Raw genomic sequence first — 27239 nt, 5'->3', positions numbered from 1 at the left:
AGGTGATTGACAGGTGATCAGTGGGTTATTACAGGGAAGGACAGATGTAATTAATGCACTGGCGAATTGATAAGGGGGGGGGGTCTGAGGGCAATCTGAGCATGTGGGCGGGTGATTGGGTGCCCGCAAGGGGCAGATTAGGGTCTGATCTGATAGGTAACAGTGACAGGTGGTGATAGGGGGTGATTGATGGGTAATTAGTGGGTGTTTAGAGAAGATAACAGATGTAAACGATACATTTGGGAGGTAATCTGACGGCGGGTTTGCGGGCGATCTAATGGTGTGGGTGGGTGATCAGATTGCCCGCAAGGGGCAGGTTAGGGGCTGATTGATGGGTGGCAGTGACAGGGGGTGACAGGGGGTGATTGATGGGTGATAGGTGATTGGCAGGTGATTGACAGGTGATCAGTGGGTTATTACAGGGAAGAACAGATGTAATGAATGCACTGGTGAATTGATAAGGGGGGGTCAGAGGGCAATCTGAGCGTGTGGGCGGGTGATTGGGTGCCCGCAAGGGGCAGATTAGGGTCTGATCTGATAGGTAAAAGTGACAAGTGGTGATAGGGGGTGATTGATGGGTGATTGATGGGTAATTAGTGGGTGTTTAGAGGAGAGAATAGATGTAAACAATGGATTTGGGAGGTGATCTGATGTCGGATCTGTGGGCGATCTATTGGTGTGTGGGGGTGATCCGATTGCCCGCAAGGGGCAGGTTAGGGGCTGATTGATGGGTGGCAGTGACAGGGGGTGATTGACGGGTGGTTGATGGGTGATTGACGGGTGATTGACAGGTGATTGACAGGTGATTGACAGGTGATCAGGGGGATAGATGCATACAGTAAACAGGGGGGGGTGGTCTGGGGGGGGGGGTCTGGGGAGAATCTGAGGGGTGGGGGGTGATCAGGAGGGGGCAGGGAGCAGGGGGGGGGATAAAAAAAAATAGCGTTGACAGATAGTGACAGGGAGTGATTGATGGGTGATTAGGGGGGTGATTGGGTGCAAACAGGGGTCTGGGGGGTGGGCAGGGGGGGGGGGGTCTGATGGGTGCTGTGGGAGATCTGGGGCAGGGGGGGAGAAATCAGTGTGCTTGGGTGCAGACTAGGGTGGCTGCAGCCTGCCCTGGTGGTCCCTCGGACACTGGGACCACCAGGGCAGGAGGCAGCCTGTATAATACACTTTGTAAACATTACAAAGTGTATTATACACTTTGTATGCGGCGATCGCGGGGTTAACATCCCGCCGGCGCTTCCGTATAGCCGGCGGGATGTTGCGGCGAGCGAGCGGTGACAGGCGCCGGCGGAGGATCGCGTCACGGATGACGCGATCGCTCCGCCCATGCCCTTAAATGGACCGCCGCCTCTGTGGGTGAGCCGGTCCTTAAGGGCTCCACTTCCCGGCCGCCTCTGTGCGTTAGGCGGTCGGGAAGTGGTTAAAATGATTGTCGAAGAAATGGTAGGTGCATAAAAGGGGAAAATTGCTGCGGTTTTTAAGGGGAAATAACCTGTGGTAGGGAAGTGGTTAAAGAACCATTGGAAATGCTTGTTTTTAATTCTGTGTCCAATCCGGTAAAACATGGAACGCTTTGTCATTTGTCCAAAAATACTTTGTCTAAAAAAACAACCTATATAACAAAATATTAATTGTAGTTTGCCTTCTCAAAACAGAAGGTATTTGCGATAATTCAGCTTTAAGTAAACAACTGTGGTCTCCCACAATGCATCACTACCGAATATGCAAATTATCTCTTTATGCCCCTGAAGCCAGGCTTACATCCAGGAACACTAGTGTATAGCAAGCCTATAGATTATACAATTTACAGAGCCACATCAACCCAAAATGCAGACAGCTCATTTCAGACTGTTGGTCCTCCTCAGTGCATGGCAGGGTATGGGTATTCTGAAATATTAATTATTATCTCAGTGGTGAACTTGAGAAACAAAAGCTTACAAACATGCATTAGGATCTTCTAAGGATCTTCCAGAATTATAGTTAAGTGTCTGGTGAATATATCAGTGTTCATCTCATTTACTGTCTTGTGTTCAAGGTTGAGAATACTCTAGAGCCTAGGTTCTCAACGTGTGTTATGCGTACCCCAGAGTGTACTTCTGATTAAAGATGTTGGCGAATTATTCGCCAGCGAATCTCTATGGGCCGCTACTACTTCCGGGTCGCTATGACCGGTAGTAGTGCGGCTACTCTGGGCCAGCGGTGCGCGTCTTTGATCGCGCGCCTGTTGCCAGGCACTCTCTGCGCATAAGCGTGACATCACTCATGACGTCACGCACATGCGCAAAAAGTGCCTGGCAACAGGTGCGCGATCAAGGACGCGCACCGCGGCCCAGCACAGCCGTACTACTACGGGTCATACGGGAACCATTCGCCGACATCTATACTTCTGATAGTTCCAGGGGGTACTCGGGCTTGACATACTTAACCAAAAATAACAAATTTAGAGTTTTAGAAAATGATTTATCTATAATGATATACAGCACCATATTAGTGTTTTAGCTAATTAAAAGCAATAGTAAATGCTTGGAAATTGTTTAGAACCAATTATCATGTACTACGATTAATATATATTTGTCAAGGGGTACTTGTGATAATGTTTACTATGCTAGGGGGTACTTGGTGAGTACAGGGTTTTAAAAGGGGCACATACCAATAAAATGTTGAGAAACACTGCTCTAGAGCACAATAATTGAACAACACAGTACATTTGAGCAGAGTTCACGCACATATCTTTGGTATGGGCTTTAACTCTATCCTGGTGTGTGGTGTATCTTTGGCATGGACTTTGGCTTAAGTTGTCATTTGGTATACATTTTTTATTAATAAAATGTATATGCACTGGTGAAGGTTACTAAATAGGGTAGGGGTAAAATTGATTTTAATAGAAAATAATGAAAGCTTAGGGTTGAGCACCAATAAAGACAATAAGAGCATATAGTTAGGAAAGGATAGTCCTAATGGCAAATTCTGGAAGGTTAGGTTGATCTACCAATAAAGACAGTTAAGGTAGCGTAAGGGTTGGGCAACAAAGAAGAGATTTTATGAGAAGTTATGATTAAATATCAAAAAAGGAGAGTTAAGCATTAATAACAAGGTTTAAAATGATCCCAAGGTGAGAGGGATATAGAGACTGACATGTTTATTTCCTTTTAAATAATGCACATTGCTGGGCTGTCCTGTTAATCCTCTGCTTTTAAAACTTTAAGCCATAGACCCTGAACAAGCATGCAGATCAGATGTCTATGACAAATCTGACAAGATTAGCTACATGCTTGTTTCAGGTGTATGATTTGCCCAGAAAGATCAGCAGGACTGCCAGGCAACTTGTACTGTTTTAAAGGAAATACATATGGTAGCTGGCAGCTTCCATAGGTCTCACACCTGGGGTTCCTTTTAAGGTTAGGAGCTAATACTAAAGGTTAAAGTGTACCTGAGGCGATATGTGACATGTTAAAGAGAGTCTGAAGCGAGAATAGATCTCGCTTCAGACCTCATAGCTAGCAGGGGCATGCGTGCCCCTGCTAAAACGCCGCTATAGCGCGGCTTAACGGGGGTCCCTGTCCCCCCAAACCCCCTCCGAGCAGCGGGGGAGCGCTTCCTGGTTGGGGCAGGGCTAACCGCCGCAGCCCTGCCCCATGCGCGTCTGTCAGACGCGTACCTCCGCCTCTCCCCCGCCCCTCTCAGTCTTCCTTCACTGAGAGGGGCGGGGGAGAGGCGGCGATGCGCGTCTGATAGACGCGACTGGAGGCAGGGCTGCAGCCGTTAGCCCTGCCTCCAGGAAGATCAGCTCCAGCGACCTTTTTCCGACCCAGGTTTGCGGGGGGTGGGTTGGGGGTGAAGGGACCCCCGTTAAGCCGCGGGATAGCGGCGTTTTAGCAGGGGCACACGTGCCCCTGCTATATATAAGACCTGAAGCGAGATTTAGTCTCGCTTCAGTGTCTCTTTAAGTTAAACATGTGTATTAACAGTACAACACATATTCATAACCAGGCTGTTTTACTTGCTTTATTTTGCAGCTTGAAAGAGTTAATTTTTAGACATGGAGGTGACAGCTTCGGTCTTGTCAGTACCTTGTGGGGAATATAGTAAACATCACTGATAAGCTAATCACAGCAACAAAAGCTTTTTCAGCTGAATACAACTTCTGAGGACAGGGGAAAGGTAAGACAAGGTCAATAGTTGATGTATTTTCACTCTGGGACACTTAATAGACTGCTACTGATTAGAGACGGTAAAACATTCAACCTATTTTGAGAACATTTAAATATAAAAGAAAATGGGATACTTTAAAAAAAAAGTCATTTTTAGGAGTAGGATGATAAATATAATTGTTTATCTCATCAGTTTTTTTCACCTCGGGTTCACTTTAAGAAAAGTACCAAACCAAAGGCTGAAGCCCATGTCAACAACACCTTATGCCAGAAATCAAAACTTCCAAGTAAAATGCCTTGCAAGACATTAGATTATACACACTAGATTGCAACCTTCCACAGCCAAAGGTATGGCTCCTAAGAATATTTACACAATGTAAGGCACTGTGAAGTGTAATTACAAAGGAAAAAAATCGACTAAACCATGGTATACTTTCAGGAATAACTTTTAATCTGATACAACCCCACAGTCAATTCAGTTCTGTTTAAAGACTATGATTTACCACATTCCCTATGCGTTGCACTATCCACCACCTTTTTAAATAAGTGATTTTAAGCCTAATGGTTAAGGGGATGGGGACAGAAACATGAAGCTGAGATAACTTATGGAGACTTGCCTTTTGCTTCCTCAGGGCTGGGAGAGAGAGGATGGTCATGTGACTCCTGGAATTGAGGACCCCGTCGGTAAGTGTGACAGTGATCAGAAGAGGTGAACCCAAGCATTTCTGCTCTATTGTGCATAATTTCTACAAATGGGCTCTTAATATTTTTTACAGTACAGTATTATTGATACAGTAGTATTTATATATCATAACCTTAAGGCCAGATGCCCACACAGATTGCTAATTGCCATCTCAATCGCTCAGCACTTTTCCTAGTGGTTTCTACAGCGATTTCTGGAGTGTTTTCCGGCACTTTTAGAAGCAATTTTATTTTAGTGCTAGCGATCTGTAGAGCAACTGCAATTTGTGGTTTTATTTTTTTTAATGTGGTTCAGATACTAGAATTGCAGCAAAATCACTTTTGTACAGGGATTGAAGAACGATTTTTGAATCATTCCTCTACTTTGTATTGCAGCACAAATGTTTAAAAAAATGTGGAATGTTTAATGCATTGCCAAAGGAAGTCGTTATGGCAAACTCTATACCTGCATTTAAAGGGGGCTAAGATGCTTTCCTTGCGTTGAAAGACATCCATGGCTACAATTACTAGGTAATGCCTAATGATGTTGATCCAGGGATTTTATCTGATTGCCATCTGGAGTCGGGAAGGAATTTTTTTCCCTTTTGGGGCTAATTGGACCATTATTATTATTAAGTATTTATATAGCGCCGACATCTTATGCAGCGCTGTACAGTATATATATTGTCTTGTCACTAGCTGTCCCTCAAAGGAGCTCACAATCCAGTTCCTATCATTGTCATATGTCTATGTATATATCTTGTATGTATTGTAGGGGGGCGCCAATTAACTTATCTGTATGTTTTTGGGGTGTGGGAGGAAACCAGAGTGCCCGGAGGAAACCCACACAGACACGGGAAGAACATACAAACTCCGTGCAGATAGTGCCCTGGCTGGGATTCGAACCGGGGACCCAGCGCTGCAAGGCGAGAGCGCTAACCACTACGCCACCATGCCTTGTAAGGGTTTTTTGCCTTCCTCTGGATCAACAGGGATATGTGAGGGAGCAGGCTGGTGTTGTACTTTGTTCTCTGGTTGAACTCGATGGACGTATGTTTTTTTTTCAACCAAAATAACTATTTAACTATGTAAAAATACCTCATGACCTTTGATTGCAATTTGGCCTAATTGCAATTGCTCCTGTGGGTTTGCCTGAATTTACTTTCATTAGCATAGCACTTTTTAGTACCCCAGTGATCATTGGCAATCCCAAAAGGCTGCTACAAACAATCACTCTAGTGGACCATAGCGCTTAGACATTTTGGGCCCTATGCAGTTCACAAACTCACCAGTTCTAAAATTATACAATGGGACAATCACTTAATTCAATTCAAATTATCACCCCGCCAGGTGGTAAAGAATTTGCTTGGGCATCTATTTGCCCAGCAAGTTCTTTTCCTCCTATGCAATTCCCTTTAAAGTGGACCTGAACTCTTGCACATGATAGAAGGAAAACAGAGAAATGCACCCTGTATGTGTTTAGAGAGTTTATCCTGATTAATTCCCCCTCATTTGTGTCTAATCACAAGTTGAAATTTGATCTCTCCCCTGTGTCACATGACTGCCATGGCAGAGATGGCAGATAAGCTCATTTGAAAGCACAGGTTGTTAACAATATGCTTCCATATTGCTTCCATGAATCAGGATTTGTATCAACTGTAACAAAGAAAATGTTTTTTTGTTTAAAGATTATTATGCTGTTGTGTATCTTTTATAGCAGAGAGGATGTTCTGTTGTTCAGGTCCGATTTAAGATGCACTAGGAAGTGAGAACTTGGGGGCTGGTATGGCTAGCATGGCTTGTACTGTAAAGGTTAATTACAAAGCAAAAAAGTCTACTTTAAGAGAGCAAACGTTCAGAAACCACTTTGTGTATGATACAGCTACAGTCAGCCCAGTTCTGTACATTTCAAACAATCCTATACAATAAACCCCCTGTCTCCCTGCATCCTCTCCTGTCCCTGTGTCCGTGCCTTTGTGCTGTTGCGCATTGTGGCACGCGGGCAGCCGTTGGGACAGGAGGAGGACAGGGCTAGGGGGGCGGGCGTGTGCGCACAGTGCGCGGGCCGGGCACACGGATGTGCACCGACATGTGGCAGTGACAGGGGCGAGAAGGAAGGGGGGTTGGGAAGGATGCCTAGGGCCTGTTATTGTAACAGGCTTAGGCCTACTAGTACTGCAATAATACTGCTAATAACACAAAGTACTTTTGTCAGGAATTAAATATAGAAGATGCCCTTTCTTACCCATTTTTAAAAAATGTTCTAGCTGTTCTCCTTTCTAAATCTTCCACTGCAAATATAAACATCTAGTGTTCCAACTCTCCTCTAATACTTCATACTTGTCCCAAGTCATTGACTTATTTCAATAAAAATATTTCAGTCGAAGGATTAGGAGTAGGACTACTGCCAAGCTACTGGGATTTTCAGAAAATGGTTAGAAATTACAACTTCAGTATTTCTCCCATGACACAAGTACTCTTCTTCTCTTCTACCAATGGATACTAGAGTCAAAATCTTTGCTGCTATAAGTGTATATTAATATTATTTTTTGATAAAATGATGAATGAGCTTTTGTGTTCTTGTTGCAGTGTTTCTTTCTTTTACTGCTTAACGATATGTCTAGTTATTTGCTGTCCCTAAGACAACTGTGTAGAGAACAGGAAGTGATGTCAAATCTCTACCAATGGGGACACTGACAGCAATTAAAAAAAATATTTTGCTATTGTAAAAAAGATATAAAAACATAATTGTGAGGTGTTTACCATTTTCTATGTTCCCATTGACAATATTTCTCTTTCTCCCTGCCCTAAAATGAGGATCCTGACAACAGGAAAGGATGCATCTCTCTATCGAGGGCATGAACAGACAAAATGGAACCAGAGAGAGATTTCAATTCTTCCCCATGCTACTTAAAACTAAATTTAAAAGAATTGGATAGAGCTCCCATCTAGTTTATTGTAGCTTACATCAGCAAATAATAAGATACAATAGTCTGGTGCATCAATATATTTGAGAAACATGGAAAGTCCACATAGCCCTAGATTGAGAAAGTTTAGCAGGGCAGAGGATTACCCTTGTTTAACCACTTGAGGACCACAGTCTTTTCGCCCCTTAAGGACCAGAGCCTTTTTTTCCATTCAGACCACTGCAGCTTTCACGATTTATTGCTTGGTCATACAACCTACCACCTAAATGAATTTTGGCTCCTTTTCTTGTCACTAATACAGCTTTCTTTTGGTGCTATTTGATTGCTGCTGCGAGTTTTACTTTTTATTATATTCATAAAAAAAGACATGAATTTTGTCAAAAAAATGATTTTTTTTTTACTTTCTGTGCTGACATTTTTCAAATAAAGTAAAATTTCTGTATACATGCAGCACGAAAAATGTGGACAAACATGTTTTTGATTAAAAAAAACCCATTCAGTGTATATTTATTGGATTGGGTAAAAGTTATAGTGTTTACAAACTATGGTGCAAAAAGTGAATTTTCCCATTTTCAAGCATCTCTGACTTTTCTGAGCACCTGTCATGTTTCATGAGGGGCTAAAATTCCAGGATAGTATAGATACCCCCCAAATGACCCCATTTTGGAAAGAAGACATCCTAAAGTATTCAATGAGAGGCATGGTGAGTTCATAGAAGATTTTATTTTTTGTCACAAGTTAGCGGAAAATGACACTTTGTGACAAAAAAAAAGTTTCCATTTCTTCTAACTTGCAACAAAAAAAAATGAAATCTGCCACGGACTCGCTATGCTCCCCTCTGAATACCTTGAAGTGTCTACTTTCCAAAATGGGGTCATTTGTGGGGTGTGTTCACTGTCCTGGCATTTTGGGGGGTGCCTAATTGTAAGCACCCCTGTAAAGCCTAAAGATGCTCATTGGACTTTGGGCCCCTTAGCGCAGTTAGGCTGCAAAAAAGTGCCACACATGTGGTATTGCCGTACTCAGGAGAAGTAGTATAATGTGTTTTGGGGTGTATTTTTACACATACCCATGCTGGGTGGGAGAAATATCTCCGTAAATGACAATTTTTTTATTTAGTTTTCACACAATTGTCCATTTACAGAGATATTTCTCCCACTCCCACTGGGTATGTGTAAAAATACACCACAAAACACATTATACTACTTCTCCTGAGTACGGCGATACCACATGTGTGGCACTTTTTTGCACCCTAACTGCGCTAAGGGGCCCAAAGTCCAATGAGTACCTTTAGGATTTCACGGGTAATTTTGCGACATTTGGTTTCAAGACTACTCCTCACGGTTTAGGGCCCCTAAAATGCCAGGGCAGTATAGGAACCCCACAAATGACCCCATTTTAGAAAGAAGACACCCCAAGGTATTCCGTTAGGAGTACGGTGAGTTCATAGAAGATTTTATTTTTTGTCACAAGTTAGCGGAAAATGACACTTTGTGAAAAAAAACAATAAAAATCAATTTCCGCTAACTTGTGACAAAAAATAAAATCTTCTATGAACTCACGATACTCCTAACGGAATACCTTTGGGTGTCTTCTTTCTAAAATGGGGTCATTTGTGGGGTTCCTATACTGCCCTGGCATTTTAGGGGCCCTAAACCGTGAGGAGTAGTCTTGAAACCAAATGTCGCAAAATGACCTGTGAAATCCTAAATGTACTCATTGGACTTTGGGCCCCTTAGCGCACTTAGGGTGCAAAAAAGTGCCACACATGTGGTACCGCCGTACTCAGGAGAAGAAGTATAATGTGTTTTGTGGTGTATTTTTACACATACAGATGCTGGGTGGGAGAAATATCTCTGTAAATGACAATTATTTGAATTTTTTACACACAATTGTTCATGTACAGAGAGATTTCTCCCACCCAGCATGGGTATATATAAAAATACACCCCAAAACACATTATACTACTTCTTCTGAGTACGACGATACCACATGTGTGGCACTTTTTTGCAACCTAGGTGCGCTAAGGGGCGCAACGTCCTATTCACAGGTCATTTTGAGGCATTTGGATTCTAGACTACTCATCACGGTTTAGGGCCCCTAAAATGCCAGGGCAGTATAGGAACCCCACAAGTGACCCCATTTTAGAAAGAAGACACCCAAAGGTATTCTTTTAGGAGTATGGTGAGCTCATAGAAGATTCTATTTTTTGTCACAAGTTAGCAGAAATTGATTTTTACAGTTTTTTTTCACAAAGTGTCATTTTCCGCTAACTTGTGACAAAAAATAAAATCTTCTATGAACTCACCATACTCCTAATGGAATACCTTGGGGTGTTTTCTTTCTAAAATGGGGTCATTTGTGGGGTTCCTATACTGCCCTGGCATTTTAGGGGCCCTAAACCGTGAGGAGTAGTCTTGAAACCAAATGTCGCAAAATGACCCGTGAAATCATAAAGGTACTCATTGGACTTTGGGCCCCTTAGCGCAGTTAGGGTGCAAAAAAGTGCCACACATGTGGTATCGCCGTACTCAGGAGAAGTAGTATAATGTGTTTTGTGGTGTCTTTTTACACATACCCAGTGGGAGTGGAAGAAATATCTCTGTAAATGGACAATTGTGTGTAAAAAAAAACAAAAAATTGTCATTTACGGACATATTTCTCCCACTCAGCATGGGTATGTATAAAAATACACCACAAAACACATTATACTACTTCTCCTGAGTACGGCGATACCACATGTGTGACACTTTTTTGCAGCCTAGATGTGCTAAGGGGCCCAACGTCCTATTCACAGGTCATTTTGAGGCATTTGTTTTCTAGACTACTCCTCACGGTTTAGGGCCCCTAAAATGCCAGGGCAGTATAGGAACCCCACAAGTGACCCCATTTTAGAAAGAAGACACCCCAAGGTATTCTGTTAGGTGTATAGTGAGTTCATAGAAGATTTTATTTTTTGTCACAAGTTAGTGAAAATTGACACTTGGTGAAAAAACAATAAACATCAATTTCCGCTAACTTTTGACAAAAAAATAAAATCTTCTATGAACTCGTCATACACCTAACAGAATACCTTGGGGTGTCTTTTTTCTAAAATGGGGTCACTTTTGGGGTTCCTATACTGCCCTGGCATTTTACGGGCCCTAAACCATGAGTAGTCTGGAAACCAAATTTCTCAAAATGACTGTTCAGGGGTATAAGCATCTGCAAATTTTGACGACAGGTGGTCTATGAGGGGGCAAATTTTGTGGAACCGGTCATAAGCAGGGTGGCCTCTTACATTACAGGTTGTATTGGGCCTGATCTGATGGATAGGAGTGCTAGGGGGGAGACAGGAGGTGATTGATGGGTGTCTCAGGGGGTGGTTAAAGGGGAAAATAGATGCAATCAATGCACTGGGGAGGTGATCGGAAGGGGGTCTGAGGGGGATCTGAGGGTTTGGCCGAGTGATCAGGAGCCCACACGGGGCAAATTAGGGCCTGATCTGATGAGTAGGTGGTGACAGGAGGTGATTGATGGGTGTCTCAAGGTGTGATTAGAGGGAGGAAATAGATGCAAGCAATGCACTGGCGAGGTGATCAGGGCTGGGGTCTGAGGGCATTCTGAGGGTGTGGGCAGGTGATTGGGTGCCCTAGGGGCAGATTAGGGTCTAATCTGATGGGTAACAGTGACAGGTGGTGATAGGGGGTGATTGATGGGTGATTGATGGGTAATTAGTGGGTGTTTAGGGTAGAGAACAGATGTAAACACTGCACTTGGGAGGTGATCTGACGTCGGATCTGCGGGCGATCTATTGGTGTGGGTGGGTGATCAGATTGCCCGCAAGGGGCAGGTTAGGGGCAGATTGATGGGTGGCAGTGACAGGGGGTGATTTATGGGTGGCAGTGACAGGGGGTGATTGATGGGTGATTGACAGGTGATCAGTGGGTTATTACAGGGAAGAACAGTTGTAAATATTGCACTGGCGAATTGATAAGGGGGGGGGGGGGGGTCTGAGGGCAATCTGAGCGTGTAGGCGGGTGATTGGGTGCCCGCAAGGGGCAGATTAGGGTCTGATCTGATGGGTAACAGTGACAGGTGGTGATAGGGGGTGATTGATGGGTGATTAGTGGGTGTTTAGGGTAGAGAACAGATGTAAACTTTGCACTTGGGAGGTGATCTGACGTCGGATCTGCGGGCCATCTATTGGTGTGGGTGGGTGATCAGATTGCCCGCAAGGGGCAGGTTAGGGGCTGATTGATGGGTGGCAGTGACAGGGGGTGATTGATGGGTGGCATTGACAGGGGGTGATTGATGGGTGATTGACAGGTGATCAGTGGGTTATTACAGGGAAGAACAGTTGTAAATATTGCACTGGCGAATTGATAAGGGGGGGTCTGAGGGCAATCTGAGCGTGTAGGCGGGTGATTGGGTGCACGCAAGGGGCAGATTAGGGTCTGATCTGATGGGTAACAGTGACAGGTGTTGATAGGGGGTGATTGATGGGTAATTAGTGGGTGTTTAGGGTAGGGAACAGATGTAAACACTGCACTTGGGAGGTGATCTGACGTCGGATCTGCGGGCGATCTATTGGTGTGGGTGGGTTATCAGATTGCCCGCAAGGGGCAGGTTAGGGGCTGATTGATGGGTGGCAGTGACAGGGGGTGATTGATGGGTGATTGACAGGTGATTGACAGGTGATCAGTGGGTTATTACAGGGGGGATAGAGGTATACAGTACACAGGGGGGGGGGGGGGGGTCTGGGGAGAATCTGAGGGGTGGGGGGGTGATCAGGAGGGAGCAGGGGGCAGTTTAGGGTTAAAAAAAATAGCGTTGACAGATAGTGACAGGGAGTGATTGATGGGTGATTAGGGGGGTGATTGGGTGTAAACAGTGGTCTGGGAGGTGGGCAGGGGGGGGTCTGAGGGCTGCTGTGGGCGATCAGGGGGCAGGGGGGGAGAAATCAGTGTGCTTGGGTGCAGACTAGGGTGGCTGCAGCCTGCCCTGGTGGTCCCTCGGACACTGGGACCACCAGGGCAGGAGGCAGCCTGTATAATAGGCTTTGTATACATTACAAAGCCTATTATACACTATCCGTGCGGCGATCCGGGTGCTAGTTTCCAGCCGGCGCTTCCGAACGGCCGTCGGGTTACAACGCGAGGGGGGCTGAACCAGTTCCCGGCGGCTGATTGCGTCACGAATGACCCGATCGCCGCATAACCACACTCGCCACCGCCGATGGGCGTATTGCGGTCGTTTGGGCCCAGCCCTTGCCGCCGCCCATCGGCTTAAGGCGGTCGGCAAGTGGTTAAAGTAGATCCGAGATAAACTTTTACTCATTGCATAATTGTGTTAATTTCCTATAGTTTATAGCGCATAGTCTGGTGCATCAATACATTTGAGAAACATGGAAAGTCCACATAGCCCTAGATTGAGAAAGTTTAGAGGGACAGAGGATTACCCTTGTTTAAAGTGGATCCAAGATAAACTTTTACTCATTGCATAATTGTGTTCCTTTCATATAGTTTATAGGGCATTCCTCAAGCCAAATAATTTTTTTTGTTTTATTTTAATACTCTAATTCCCTATAAACTAAACAAGCCCCGCCCACAGCTTTTTCAGAGTGCCTTGGCACTGTAGCAAGGGCTTATGGGAGATCAGTCTAGGCAGGAGGACGTTACTAGCCAGAGATTTCAGAGGCAGAGGGGAGGAGGGAGGAGGTGAGGGGACTGAAATTGTCACAGGCTGAGGGCTGGAGATGCTATCAGCTTGCTTGTGTGTAATGTGACAAACAGAACATGGCTGTCCTCATTGTATCACAGGAATACATAATCATAAACTGTTAAAGCTGTTTGCAGCTAGATATCCTGTGTAAACTATCTAAACTTTAGATAAGATATATAGGCAGATTACTTGTTATAGTTAGTTATTCATCTCAGATCCGCTTTAATTCAATATGACATTCTATGGTACAGTGGTACATGAATACTTCAAGGAGATTGATAGTATTCATAGTAAGGAGATGCAAGGAACTATTCAGCTACAAATATACACGTGACTACAGGAATAGCAATGAAAAATTCTTCCCCTTTCCCAGCAATGCTTGCTGTCTCCTGTAGGCATTAAAGTGAACCCAAGGTGAGCATTATATGGAAGCTGCCATATTTATTTCCTTTTAAGCAATACCAGTTGCCTGGCTGTCCTGCTGTTCCTCTGCCTCTAATACTTTCAGCCATAGACCCAGAACAAGCATGTGTAGATCTTTCTCTTTGTTTGGAGAATCTATGCCAGTTAGCTGTCAGCATGGAGCTTGCTGGCCAGTAATACAAAGAAGGCACCACCATAGGAGATGATTCATCCCAAAGCCACATATAGCCAGTCGCGTAGTAATAGGGGGCAGAGGTTGCGACCGCACTGGGGCCTGATGGGCCCTTCCTCAACTGCAGTATTAGTTCTTTATTGGTCCTGAGGTGGTAATAATCACTTCCATGGACGCTTTGAATAATAGTACTCATAAAAAAAAAACTTTTCCCCACCCCCTTCTTGCACCTCTGACACTGTGGTTGTCCTTGGCAGTTTTGGTGCACTGTATCAATTGTTATGTTTAGAGTGCACGGGGGGGCCAAAGTAAAACTTGCACTGGGCCCATAGCTCCTTAGCTATGCCACTGCATATAGCCAATGCCTCCTCATCCCCACCAGCAGCCCTATCCCTATGTCATGACAAATTGTGCTAGCAGAAATGATGCATTGTTATTTCTTGGTGTAGCTGTGTTTCGCACTCTCAGTTCTCCCACTTTAAGATGTATCACAGTACAGTGCATTCAAATTGTCAGATCATTATTTTTTCACCTGTATTAACATTATTGAAATATTGTGTGATAAACCACAATGAAACTACATCACTGAAATGTTGCATGACACATCACAAAGTAATTGCATCAAAATCTTGTATAATATGTCACAAAGTTTGCATCTCACTAGTATGAATAAAGAAAGCTAAACACAGAATCTGCAGAAGCACCGTTAAGTGATCTGTATGTTGTGACCTTACAAGTCACAACCAGAAAGCATCTCTCCTCTATAAACCTAAATCAGGGAAGGAGATTAATCGTTCAACAAATGGCCGTTTTATGAGAATGCCGGGTAAATTACCCCATCAGATCAGACTCATGAAATGTACTGTATCTGTCAACACGCTAAAATCTCAGGCAGTAACTCTGTGTTGTGATTTTCCCTAAACGAGACTCTGGAGTTTACTGTCATACTGGGTCCAGCATACAGTGTCCCTGAAATCTATCTTTCTCTTTGTCTCCCTGCACTGGAGGTTAATATAGTTTTAATCAACTTGTAAGTTAGCCAGCATCATCTCTGTTGCTGTATAATAATACAAATGTGTATATTAATAATAAGAATGATGACCTTGGTAAAAGTGAAAACAACAATAAAATAAATGGTAAGTATATGACAACAATTAAATACAGTGCAATATGTAGACCAAGCAAAAGCACTGATATGGGGCTTTTTATATTCACATTAATAAAAGAACATAATATTTAAACAAAACCAAGTAATGTACTACTGCATAACAACCCTTATTTGTGGAATACATAATTAATACAGCAAAATATCTAAAAGCAAGTTTGTTCTTACCCAGAAATTGTTTGGAAAAAGTTGTTTCGCAGGTGATGTTCCTTAGCTCATAACCACATGTAATATTGCGGTAGTCTGTAATATTGCCCATGTCCAATATACAACTCTAACACGAGTACATCCAACAGAGTCACAATTAAGCGTAGAAGCTGAGTGAGCTTCAGTGGCAAAGTGACCATAGCTGATCTACATCCTTAACACTCTCTGCTTGTGTCAAAGGAAACATGACTGGAGCACATTTCCTGCTTTTATACTCATTGGGAACAAGTCACTTCTTATCTGAGGGTCTCACACAGTTCCTGAGACATAAAACTATTTCCTTCTCGTCATTTCCTCAGCTGCACTGAATTGACTCTAAACAATGCATAATTTTATGGGTTTTTTTTTTCAGTATGCTATACTTAAATTTACTGCTATCAATAACAGAGAATAGGCTTCTCCCTCTTGAAATTCAAATGACATGAGACAAATTGTTTTGCGTCTTTATGAAGTGTATTTGTGTTACACTGCTGTCACCTACTATGATGTGGAAAAATGGTAATGAGTGTGAAAGTTGACAATAGAATGCGTATTGTATTATCTAAATAAATAACTTCCTTAGTTTACATTCTGGTTTTCCCAGGAAACTTTTCCCTATTTCAAATACATAACAATGAAGTGGTAGTTAAAATACCCTGAAAGATAACTTAATGGAAGAAGAATAGGGATGGTATCATTGCTAACTTACTGCTGCTTGATTGCGTGATCTCAGTCTGGTAATATTGAATGATTCACGGCAGACCTACCAGACCTAAGCCTTAGCTGGAATTTTTTTTTCCAAGAAAAATCTTTATTTGAGCAAAAAGATCATAACAATATTACAAACTAGGTAAAAATTATAGAAAAAACAGAGAAAATTTCCACACACAATAGCAGAATTATTACTTGCGATAGAGCTTTGCTTTGCTTAATAAATCCGCTTAGTAGAGGCTATATGAATTACTACCATAAATTTAGCTGTATCATTAACTTGAAAAACAAATAAAGCTTCCATGTGAAAGCATGTGTGTAGTAGATATTACACCAACAAATAAAGTTGAGAAGAGATATTTGTAAGAATTCTCCGAAGGGCATCCAGGATTGTTCATCCTAGAACATTAGATTTGCCTAAACCAATGTTCTTAAGAGGTGGTTAGCTAACTAACTATGAATTGTGAGTTAGAGTGATACGTATTCTAATTGGCTATATGCCACAGGTGCACTCCTTTTCTTATTCCAGCTACACTACATATCGATCAAATTTTTCATTAGTGAGGAAGTTTTCCACAGACGCATGTGCCACCAGCTCCCAAATTTATCAGAGCTATCCAAAAATATCCAGGAATATCCATAAATGTTTGAGAACACCCATAAAAACCCATCAATGCCCAGGTCTGTCTAAGTAAGTGTTTGTAAAATTGTGTACTCTTCTGTGCTTTAGTCTACCCACTGCGCCCATGTGATGGTGAACTTATGTATCCTATCCACTTTGACTGCTCTAAGCTCCTCCATGCTGTAAATGAAATTGATTTTCGCCAGCCATTCCTTCATGGAGGGTATTTTTGTTGATTTCCACCACCTGGGAACAAGGGTTTTTGCAGCATTGAGAAGGTGGATCAGAAGGGAGTTTTTATAAGTTTTGATAGACATGTCATTATGGTGAAGGAGCATGGTCAATTTATTAAAAGCACTTGGAAAGAGGAGATTTTTCCTGCCCATTTATGTACCAGTTTCCAATATCTCATAATTTTGGGGCAGTCCCACCATACAGTATATGTTCATAAGTGGCCAGAGGATAATCACAGCGCCACCATTTTGTTGGCTAATCAGGGAATATTTTGTTTGGTGCAACTGGATTTTTATGCCATCTAGTTAGGAGTTTGTAGTTGGCTTCTTGGATAGAAGAATTTACTGAGCATCTGTGGGTTAGTTTAAAGATGTTTTCCCAGTCCACCTCTCCGTTATCTCCCTCGCCCTTTTCCCACTTGTCGGTGAATGACAATGGTGTTTCTTGGTTTAAGTTTTCCAAGGCCTTATACATCAAAGATACTGTATGGGGAACTTCCTTGCCAGTATGACATATCTCTTTGAAATCTGACAAAGGTCTACAAAATTGCTGCTTGTTAGAACTGTTGCTGATATATAAGTAAAGTTGATGCAAGGGCCATGGGGAATCTTGAAATTCTGAAGTGTGTCTATAATCTTACCAAAGAGCAAGAAGAGCAAGCCAGTGTCACAGGATAGTTTAATACCCAGATAGGTGATTGTTCCCTCACTCCACTTAAAAGGTTAGAATTGTTTGAGTCTCAGGACCTTATCTTCTGGGATTGTGATATTAAGAATCTCCGATTTGGTGGGGTTCATTTTAAAGTTGGACAGGGATTCATAAGTTTTAAAAATCTGTAGAACTGACTCTATGGAAGATTCGGGGTTTGTCAGGAATAGTAGGACGTCATCTGCAAATGCGGCTATTTTAAAACATAGGTTGCCTACTTTTACCCCTTGAATGGATGTGTCTCTATTAACATGTCTGATGAAAGGCTCTAATGCTAGGATTAATATCAAGGGTGATAGAGGACATCCTTGGTGTGTGCCGTTGTTAAAAGGAAAGAAATTAAAAAGACATCCATTCACTTTTATCTGTGCCCTAGGGTTAGAGTACAGTGACATGATTTTCTGTTTCATATTGTCCCCGACCTCAATGTAATTCAAAGTTTCTTTCATAAAGTCCCATGCTACTCTGTCGAAGGCTTTCTCCGCATCAACAGAGAGGAGAAGACCTTCGACTTTTCGCTTTGTCATGAACTCTATCAGGGTAATGGCTTTGGTAGTATTGCCCCTGGCTTCTCTTCCAGGGACAAATTCTACCTGGTCTTTCTCTATCAAAGAGGGTACAGTTTGTATCAGACGATTTGCAATAACTTTGCTAAACAGTTTTGTGTCCACATTAAGTAAGGATATTGGTCTGTAATTGGTACAGTTCGTGTCATCTTTCCCTTTTTTGGGTATTATCGTAATGTGTGCCGCTTGCATCTCTGTCGCTAGTGGTTTGTCATCAGAAATGTCATTAAATAGAGCAGTCAGGTGAGGCACCAACTCAGTTTTAAAGGCTTTGTAATAGGCTCCGGAAAAACCATCCGGTCCAGGACTTTTGTTAGGTTTTAGGGATTTAAAAGCTGCTATTATCTCATCTTTGTGAAAAAAATCACCCCATTTCCCAAGTATAAGAGGGTCAATCTTGGGCAAGTCTGAGGTGCTCAAGAAATGTCATATTTTCTGAACTCTACTCCTACAGATCCTTTCATCTATAGGAATAAAGGACCTCTCTCTCTCCTGGATATCTTCCTACCTGTCTGGAAGGTCTTTCACTGTTTCTTATTCAGATCAGGCCTCCTCTTCACATCCTCTGTCTGTAGGGGTACCTCAAGGCTCTGTCCTCTGTCCCCTCCTCTTCTCCATCTGCATGCACGGTCTTGGTAACTTAATCAGCTCATTTGGTTTCCAATACCACCTATATGCAGACGATACACAACTGTACCTCTCGGCCCCAGACCTTAACTCCCTCCTCACACGGGTTCCCGACTGCCTGTCCGCTATCTCCTCTTTCATGTCCTCCCGCTTCTTAAAACTTAATATGAATAAAACTGAACTAATAGTCTTTCCACCATCCCTGTCCACCCCTTTGCCTGATATTACAATAAATGTTAACAACACGTCTATAACATCAGTACCCAAAGCACGGTGCTTGGGGGTAATATTTGATTCTTCTCTCTTATTTACTCCTCACATTAACTTCCTAACCAGCTCCTGCCATTTCCAACTGAAAAACATAGCACGTATCCGACCTTTTCTCTCCCATGACACAACCAAAATGTTAGTACATGCTCTTATTATATCTCGATTGGACTATTGCAATATATTGCTTGGTGGACTTCCAACTAACCGACTAACACCGCTCAATTCTGTACTGAACTCTGCTGCTCGACTCATACATCTCTCCTCTCGCTCTTCCTCTGCTGACCCTCTCTGTCAAGCTCTTCACTGGCTACCAATTAATGAGAGGATTCAGTTCAAACTCTTAACCATAACCTACAAAGCTCTCCACAATCTCTCTCCCCTGTACATCTCCTCACTAGTCTCCAGATACCAACCCAACCGCAATCTCAGATCTGCACACGAGCTTCTTCTATCCTCTTCTACAATTACCTCCTCACATTCACGTGTACAAGACTTCTCACGTGCCTCACCCCTCCTCTGGAATGCCCTTCCACAACACATCCGCCACTCTCCCACCTTCGAAATCTTTAAATGTTCCCTCAAAACCCACCTTTTCCGACAAGCATATTCTCTAGCTTAGGCCATGCACCCACTAAATAACCTAATTACGCACTGCCTGTACATATACTGTCTACTTCCCCCACCTCTTGTTTCCACCCCATTCCTTTAGATTGTAAGCTCGCAAGGGCAGGGCTCTCACACTTTTGTGTCATGGAATGTTATTATTCAATTGGTTGCACACTGTTAGAAATGTATACATTTTAGTCATCATGTTAAATCAAGTTGTAATCAGCAGTGCTGTATCTTGTATCCGTGTTCATATTTCATGTATATCATTGTCAGTATCATTATGTATCCCTTGTTTGTTTTCTTACATTGTACAGCGCCACGGAATATGTTGGCGCTTTATAAATAAATAATAATAATAATAAGTCTGTCAGGCCTTTCTTCAGTCACATCAGTCCCAGTTTGTGAGGAGTAAAGTTCTGAATAAAATTCTACAAATCTATTAGCTATGTCAGTCATTTTGTGTAATAATATTCCTTTTTTACTGAGAATAGCCTTGATCCCCCTCCCCCCCCCCCATTTGTTTCTCTCTAAGAGCTCTAGCTAGATATTTTCCGGGCTTGTTGCTGGCCTCTTGAAATATACCTGTTCTCAAAGTAAATTCTGCCTGGAAGTGTCTATCCATAATTTTGTTGTTACGTGATCTCACATCCTTCAGTCTAGCTATACTGACTTGCGATGCATTGGCTTTAGATGGTTGTTCTAACTGATGTAGTTCTTCAAAAAGGGAATCTGTCTCTCTACGCTTTTCTTTCTTAAGTCTGGCTTGCTCTCCAAGCAGAAGTCCCCTAATAGTACACTTGTGTGCTAACCATATCGAGGCCCTGTTGGTGTATTGTTGGTGATAAAAAATGCTTCCAATTCAGCTTTAAGTTTTGATAGCAGTTCTGGATCAGTCATTAATTGTGTTGGGAATCTCCATATGAAGGTTCTGTCTTGTTTATTACCTAATGCAATCGAAAGTATCACAGGTGCAAGGTCTGATCTTGTACGTACATCAATCCGAGCATCTACAAATTTCGAGAGGTCTTGTTGTGAGAGGAATATGTAATCAATCCTGGTTGATTTATCATGAAGAGCAGACCAAAAGGTAAAATCCTGCTCAGATGGATGGCTGGATCTCCACATATCAACAAGCCTCCGCAGAGCCAGATTCTGTTTGATTCTGTTTAGGACTTTGTATCTCGTGGAGGAGCGACCATCTGATGTATCTAGAGAGGGGTTTAGTGCTACATTAAAATCTCCTCCCACCACAAACATTCCCTGCGCGAATGTCAGCAGAGCATCAGTAATGGCGGTCACAAGCACAGCCTGTCCTTTATTTGGAGCGTAAATGTTTCCTTTGGTGACTGGGGTATCAGCTCTGACTTGGGCTATTGGCTGGGGGAAACTTTGTTGGTGGGGGCTGCACTTTACAATGTAAATATGTACAGCAACTTTGATAAAGCCGTATAGGTGAAGCATGTCAGTTACCATATTACAAGCACTATGTAAATAGCACTTTAGCACTGTTCTCTATCCCACAGCCTTACTAGGTGACAGGTTGTGCCGGACATTTGTGTGTACGGGTCATGTGCAAGACCAGCATAGACTGAGTGCACCTGGCACTACTGCCGTCTATTTGTATTCAGAGTGCCATTCTTTAGTGGAATAGCTACACCACACTCTGTTGCGTACAGAGGTGGGGGATAAGCAAAGACCTCCACTGCAATTCAAACAATATATATATATCACTGTATGGCACCCTGAATAGGTGTAACTTATGTGTATACACCTACCAACTAACTACACAGTTTTATTTATTAATGAGCGACCAACTCTGTTCATATACCTATAGGGTTTGTCCTGTCGGACTAAGTGTTGAATCTATTTGTTTCCCTGGTATACCTCTCGGAAAGTGCATGACTGGGGTATTATTAAGTAGACCTTTTAAGAAAATGAACCTCCCCTCCTCGTCAATTTTGCTATCCCATCATACCCAGGAAACTTTTCTAGATATCATTATTGAAACACCCTTGACCTTTCCATTAGGTGCTGTTGCATTATATACCATGGGGAAATTGTTATCTCTCAGGTTAGGGGTTTTAGACTTTTGGAAGTGAGTCTCTTGAAGTAGTAAGATCTCACAACGAAGCCTATGTGCTTCTGAGCGTATCCATTTCCTTTAATACGGAGAGTTTAAGCCCTGTGCATTTAGGGACATGATCAATATCTTGTTTTTAGCCATCTTTCTTGGAGTGCACCTGGCTCACTAAGCAGACAGCGTATAATGGCTAAGCCACACAACACTCGCACAATCTCTCAAGATTTGGTCACTTATCCTCCGGAGACGTGGATCAAGTATATGAGTGAAAGTAATTCATAACTTTCAGTTGGTGTTTATACAGAGTAGAGGAGAACTAGCACCTCTACACACTAAACTGTGAAATTGCGTCAGCGTCACAAGCCTTGGACGTGTCTTGGGTTGGGGGGATGGTGAGAAATAACTCTATACCAAGGATTGTTATATGAAAGTTGGTATTGTACGATCTTGTAATTAAATATAGGTTTGTCTACTATGAGTATAGCATGATGGGAGACAAGTGCCCTCATGCTTGGCGCAATGAAGTAGCTTAACATCTGTTATATATGCAATTTAGGCAAAAATAGAGAGAATCTGGGGATTCTCCAAAGTGACCAAATTGAGGGGTCACATTATTCATGTCATAATACCGAACCTGGAACTTCAGTTAAACCCAGCAATTAGATGCTTCAATACTTATAACTCTATGAAACAACAACATTAACGTCAGTGAAAACTACAAGAACTCTTAAGATGTGCCTAGAACAAAACCAAGCAAAATGTCCACCTGTAGAAGGAATACAGTTAAAGGATTGCATAGTAATATCCTACTCTCTAGCGTTTAAGGCTAATAGTAAGATAATATCTGTGAAGGTTAGCAGAGTTACCGCTGACGCAAGCGGTAGCAGGGCGGCGGTTTCTGCGGCTCAGCCGGCGGTTTCCACCGCACAGTCAGTTTGTGACATCTTGCCTCAGGGCAGCAGTGACACCGCCGCCGCGGCCGGCGGCATGGCAGCGGTTCCCACTACTCAGCCGGCATCTACTAATCTTCTTGCCAACACGGATACTGCACACAGTCTCTCTGTCACTCAAAGGCTGAGGCTTACGCGCACGCGGGCCAAGCGACAGGACCTTTATGCTAGTAGAAGGGCTGTCAGCTGACCAAGCCGGTCAGCTGACTCCTTCCGCTCTTCTGATTGGATGAATGACTGGGGCGGAGCTGAGGAGCTCTTCCAGTACATATAGGACCTGTATGCCAGTCATTCCCTGTCTGCTGTTGCGAATACTATATTTGCTAGCTCTCAGACCTTAGCTAGATCCAACAGTGTGCCAGAACTGGCAGGAGCTGGGAATCCACACTGAGTCAGTTTCTTGATAGCTTAAAGTACTAATTGCATTGTTTATCTGTTATGACCTCTTGCTTGCCTGACTATGCTCTAGTCTTCTGATTCTGTACCTTGTCTTTCTGATCTCGTTGCCAACCTATTGCCGGTTGCTCTACACACTGATCCTGTCTCTCGATTCTGTACTGTCTCTGTCCGTGAGTTGCTGAACCTGCCTGTCTGACTACGCTACCCTCAGTCTAGGTATCTAGCCTGATGGGTTCCAGTTTTTCCGCTCCTCGGAAATACTACGCTGCATTAAGGTCTGAATCACCCATTCCCATCTTGGTGTGTTCAGCCTTAAACCGAGGGCTCCTAGCCTTGGGGACTCTCGGTAGCAGCATAGTTGATCAACTCATTCTACCTGGTGATCTCATTACTTTGCAGATTAGGATCTTATTGTCTATTGATCCTTGCCTGCAGTAGTGTCTGTGACACATTTGTATTCCTGGGACTCCTGCTCCTCAGGAATTCCTTATTTGTTACTGTTGCACCAAGCACTCACACTTTAGGTGTCCAGAGGTTAGTTCATACTCGCATTATTGATGATTCTGCAGATCATCCATAATCGGGTATATCTGTATTCTTGGTGATTCTGCAGATCGCCAACAATCAGATTTTCTCTGTAGGCTGACACCAATCGTTACAATATCAAAATGAAATAGGAGTATATTTTCCATACAGTCTTTCCGAACTCTATATGCCTAGCAATTCTATTCCATCTATTCTCCGTATCCATAGTGGATCTTCAAACAACAGTCATAATTTGTAAAAGTAGAAGGGTGTTAACAAAGTCTATGTCTTCAATGAGGCCGTTATCTAGGCGCTAAGTTGATGAAAGTGTCAGTGAAAGTAGCATAATTTGCGCGAAAGCCCCAAAAAATTGCATGTTGTAAAAGTGAATAAAGAGAACAAAAATCAAAAAGTTCAAATACGCTGAGTTGGGTATCGAGTGTGACTGCCCACAGGGTTTTTACAGGGTTTTGAATTAACATAAGAAAGTCAGTACTAAGCTCTCTTCCTGGGATGTAAGTGCTGAGGAATCATTCGATGTATGAGGGCTTCTCTGTGTAACGATATGTGTGAGCAAAAACAGAGTTCTGATTATTAGGTGATCTGCAGCATCACCTATAATACAGGTATACCAGGCAGCTGATGTGACAGCAAATAGCAAGTATAGTGATTGGTGCAACAGTAGTACTGATAGGTTTAGCTATACCTCACCAGAGGAGCTGGTGGGTACTAACAGTACAGCTCCCCTCACCAGAGTCAAGGGCCCTCTGGTGAGAGTAGAGTGGTCAGACTAATCGGGTTGGCAACAGACAGACAGATGCAGTACAAAATAGGAAGGCAGAGACAAGAAGGTTTCAACAGGCAGAGTCGGCAGCAAGATCAGATGGGCAGAGGTACAGAATCACTGAGCGGAAGAGTAGTCAGAACAAGCCAGAGTCATACACAGATAATAACACAGTAATGAAGTATCTTTATAGCTATCAAACAATTCCTATCTTGTGTGAAATCCCCGGTTTCCTCCCGGATCAAAGCATACTGGAACTATCTAAGGTCTGAGCGCTAACACAAAGTATTCGAAACAGCAGACAAGTTGCGAGTGATTCAGCTAGGCTTATAAAGCAGCGGAGACCCCTCCGGCACGCTCCCTCCTATCAGCCAATGAGGAGCGGCGAGCGTCTCCTCTGACGTCAGCCAACCGGCCGGTCAGCTGACGCGCCTCCTCCCCGCATAAAGGTCCTGTCTGTGCGCGCGCGCACGCGACAATGCGACCTTATGTGCTGCTGACAGACCCGTCCTTGGCGTGCTAGACGCCCGAGGCATGGATAGCTTGCTAGGCAGAGAGCTGGAGGCAGCTGCGGTGGTAGCGCTGTTCACCGCAGCTGCCTCTCCAACGTTTGTTACACTCTGTTTGTCTTTGCTATAGGAAGTCACCATGTTTGCCCGTCCCCTTTTTTGCCTGTTTTTAGCTCTGTTCTGACTAGAATCTCCAGTTAGTGGCCATGGCGCTGAGATGCCAAACTCGAGCTTCCATTCTTTCAGGTCAGGGTCTTTAATGTGAAGTGTGTCACAGAAAGACTCCAGCTCCTCCTGTGTTTGCAGCGTATGCCGACGACCATGAAAAGAGGCACTCAGACCAAAGGGAAACCGCCATTTGTATATAATTCCCTTGTCTCTTAGTCGTTTTAGCAGGGGTTTAAGGGCCCATCTTTGTCTAAGTGTAATGGGGGATAAGTCCTGAAACATGGTCACTTCAGCCTCATTAAAGAAAATCTTTTCTTGAGTTCTTGTAGCCTTAACAATTTCTTCCTTCAGGGGAAAGGAGGCCAGGCAACATATCACGTCTCTTGAAGGGTCTGCATTGCTATCTCTGTGCTTCAGGGCTCTATGCAGTCTCACAAATTCTATAGCGGAGTCTGCCTCCCTCTCAAGTAGGTTGTTGAACAGTGAATGTAATGCTTCAGTGAGTTGCACAGGCTGAATTGATTCGGGGAGGCCTTTTATTCTAAGATTATTCCTCCTGCCCCGATTATCTTCCATGATGCAAAAGGCTTGCTGTAGTTGATAATCCTGTTTAGCAGACTGTTTCTTCAGCCGTTTGATATCTCCAGCTTGGGCCTTGGCAGAGTTGGATATAGCTTCCACCTTGGCAGTGAGTGTTTGAATGTCGCCACGTACCAAATCAATGGCCGCTTGGAAAGCAGATTTTAACTCTCCCACGACAGTGGTTAAGTCCCCAAGAGTCAGTACCTTAACGGGTGGTTGAGATCCACCGGTATCTCCCCTGGCCATTTCTCCAGCCGCCATTACATCTCTGGGCATGCTCTCTGGATCCGGCGCCATCTTGCTTCTTGTACTAACTCCGGTAGCGGCTTTCTGCTGTTTAAAGATTTCAGGGATACCTCTCTGCGACTGTCTCGGTGAGGTCTCTTTTTGCCTTCCAGCCTGCTTCCCCTGCTTTTCCTTCCCTTTTACCATCGCCAAAAGACAGACAAGCATGCATCTAAGCTTCTCAGATCAAACAATAATGTCATAAACAACTGATCTGCATATACTTGTTCAGGGTCTATGGCTAAAAGTATTAGAAGCAGAGGATCAGCAGGACAGCCAGGAAACTGGTATTGTTTAAAAGGAAATAAATATGGCAGCATCCATATTCCTCTTACTTCAGTTGTCCTTTAAAGTGGCCCTGTGATTGATACCAGTATAACTTGATTATAAAGAACGACTATCAAAGAAACAGATTTTCTATAAACCCCACATACCTATACAGCATTTAGACTGCATCACTAAAATGCTTTTCAGAGGTCTCTCAGCTCAGCCTGTGTGAAAAGAAAAGCAGTGTTTACCAGCTGTTTTGTAACAATTTGTGTTGGTCTTGAAAGGAAGGGGGGGGGGAGGCAGGGCTGCACCGTAACCTGGCTGTAAACTGTTTACTTTACACTGTGTGGCAGAGGGAGACACACAAAGATAAGAACACAGCACAGAGCTTCAGCTGATGATTATTTACACACATTTAAAGCTATATTTCTGCTTCCTATAATTCTGAACAGATTCCAGTCACAGTATTAGAGCCAGTGAAGATTGTTTCTGTATGCTGGATGTGCTGGACACAGTCCTCCATAGTACTGCCCACAGTGAGAACTGTTCTCTGTAAATGTCATTTTCTTCATATAAAACATGAAAAGATGAAAAAAAAGCCTTTGTATTGCTATTTGCTCAGGGCCGGATTTCCCATAAGGCACTGTAGGCACGTGCCTACAGGCGCCTTAAAGGGGCAAAGGCGGACCCTGAATGTCCCCCATCCTGCAATGCCAGGTGTCCCCATAGCGCCCATATGGCTAGTGCCATGATGGGCGCCATGCCTGCCACTTGTTGACTCTCTGCCACCCCCACTGGCTAAGGCCCCTTCGTAGAAGCATCAGACCTCCGATAAGTTGGTCAGCGGAGGCTTAGAGGTATGCGTGCTACTCGTGCCCAATGTACTCCTAATGCGGAAGTGACGTCATTAGTCACTTCCGCAT

The 27239-nt window shown here is 43.4% G+C and overlaps 1 protein-coding gene across 1 annotated transcript in view; it reads right to left on the bottom strand.

The window, feature by feature from the left end:
• MYCT1 (MYC target 1) overlaps positions 1 to 15571 on the bottom strand; it is an 82654-nt gene extending 67083 nt beyond the window's left edge. The window contains exon 1 of the mRNA XM_068232026.1: positions 15400 to 15571. Coding sequence (XP_068088127.1) covers positions 15400 to 15490 — 91 coding nt within the window. The 5' untranslated portion in view covers positions 15491 to 15571. The remainder of the gene's footprint in view (positions 1 to 15399) is intronic.
• Between the last annotated feature and the right edge of the window lie 11668 nt (positions 15572 to 27239).

The sequence above is a fragment of the Hyperolius riggenbachi genome, chromosome 4, assembly GCF_040937935.1.
Source record: "Hyperolius riggenbachi isolate aHypRig1 chromosome 4, aHypRig1.pri, whole genome shotgun sequence".
Taxonomy (NCBI): domain Eukaryota; kingdom Metazoa; phylum Chordata; class Amphibia; order Anura; family Hyperoliidae; genus Hyperolius; species Hyperolius riggenbachi.
The sequence above is the reverse complement of the archived record's forward strand: the minus strand, read 5'-3'. Positions and strand labels throughout refer to the sequence as shown.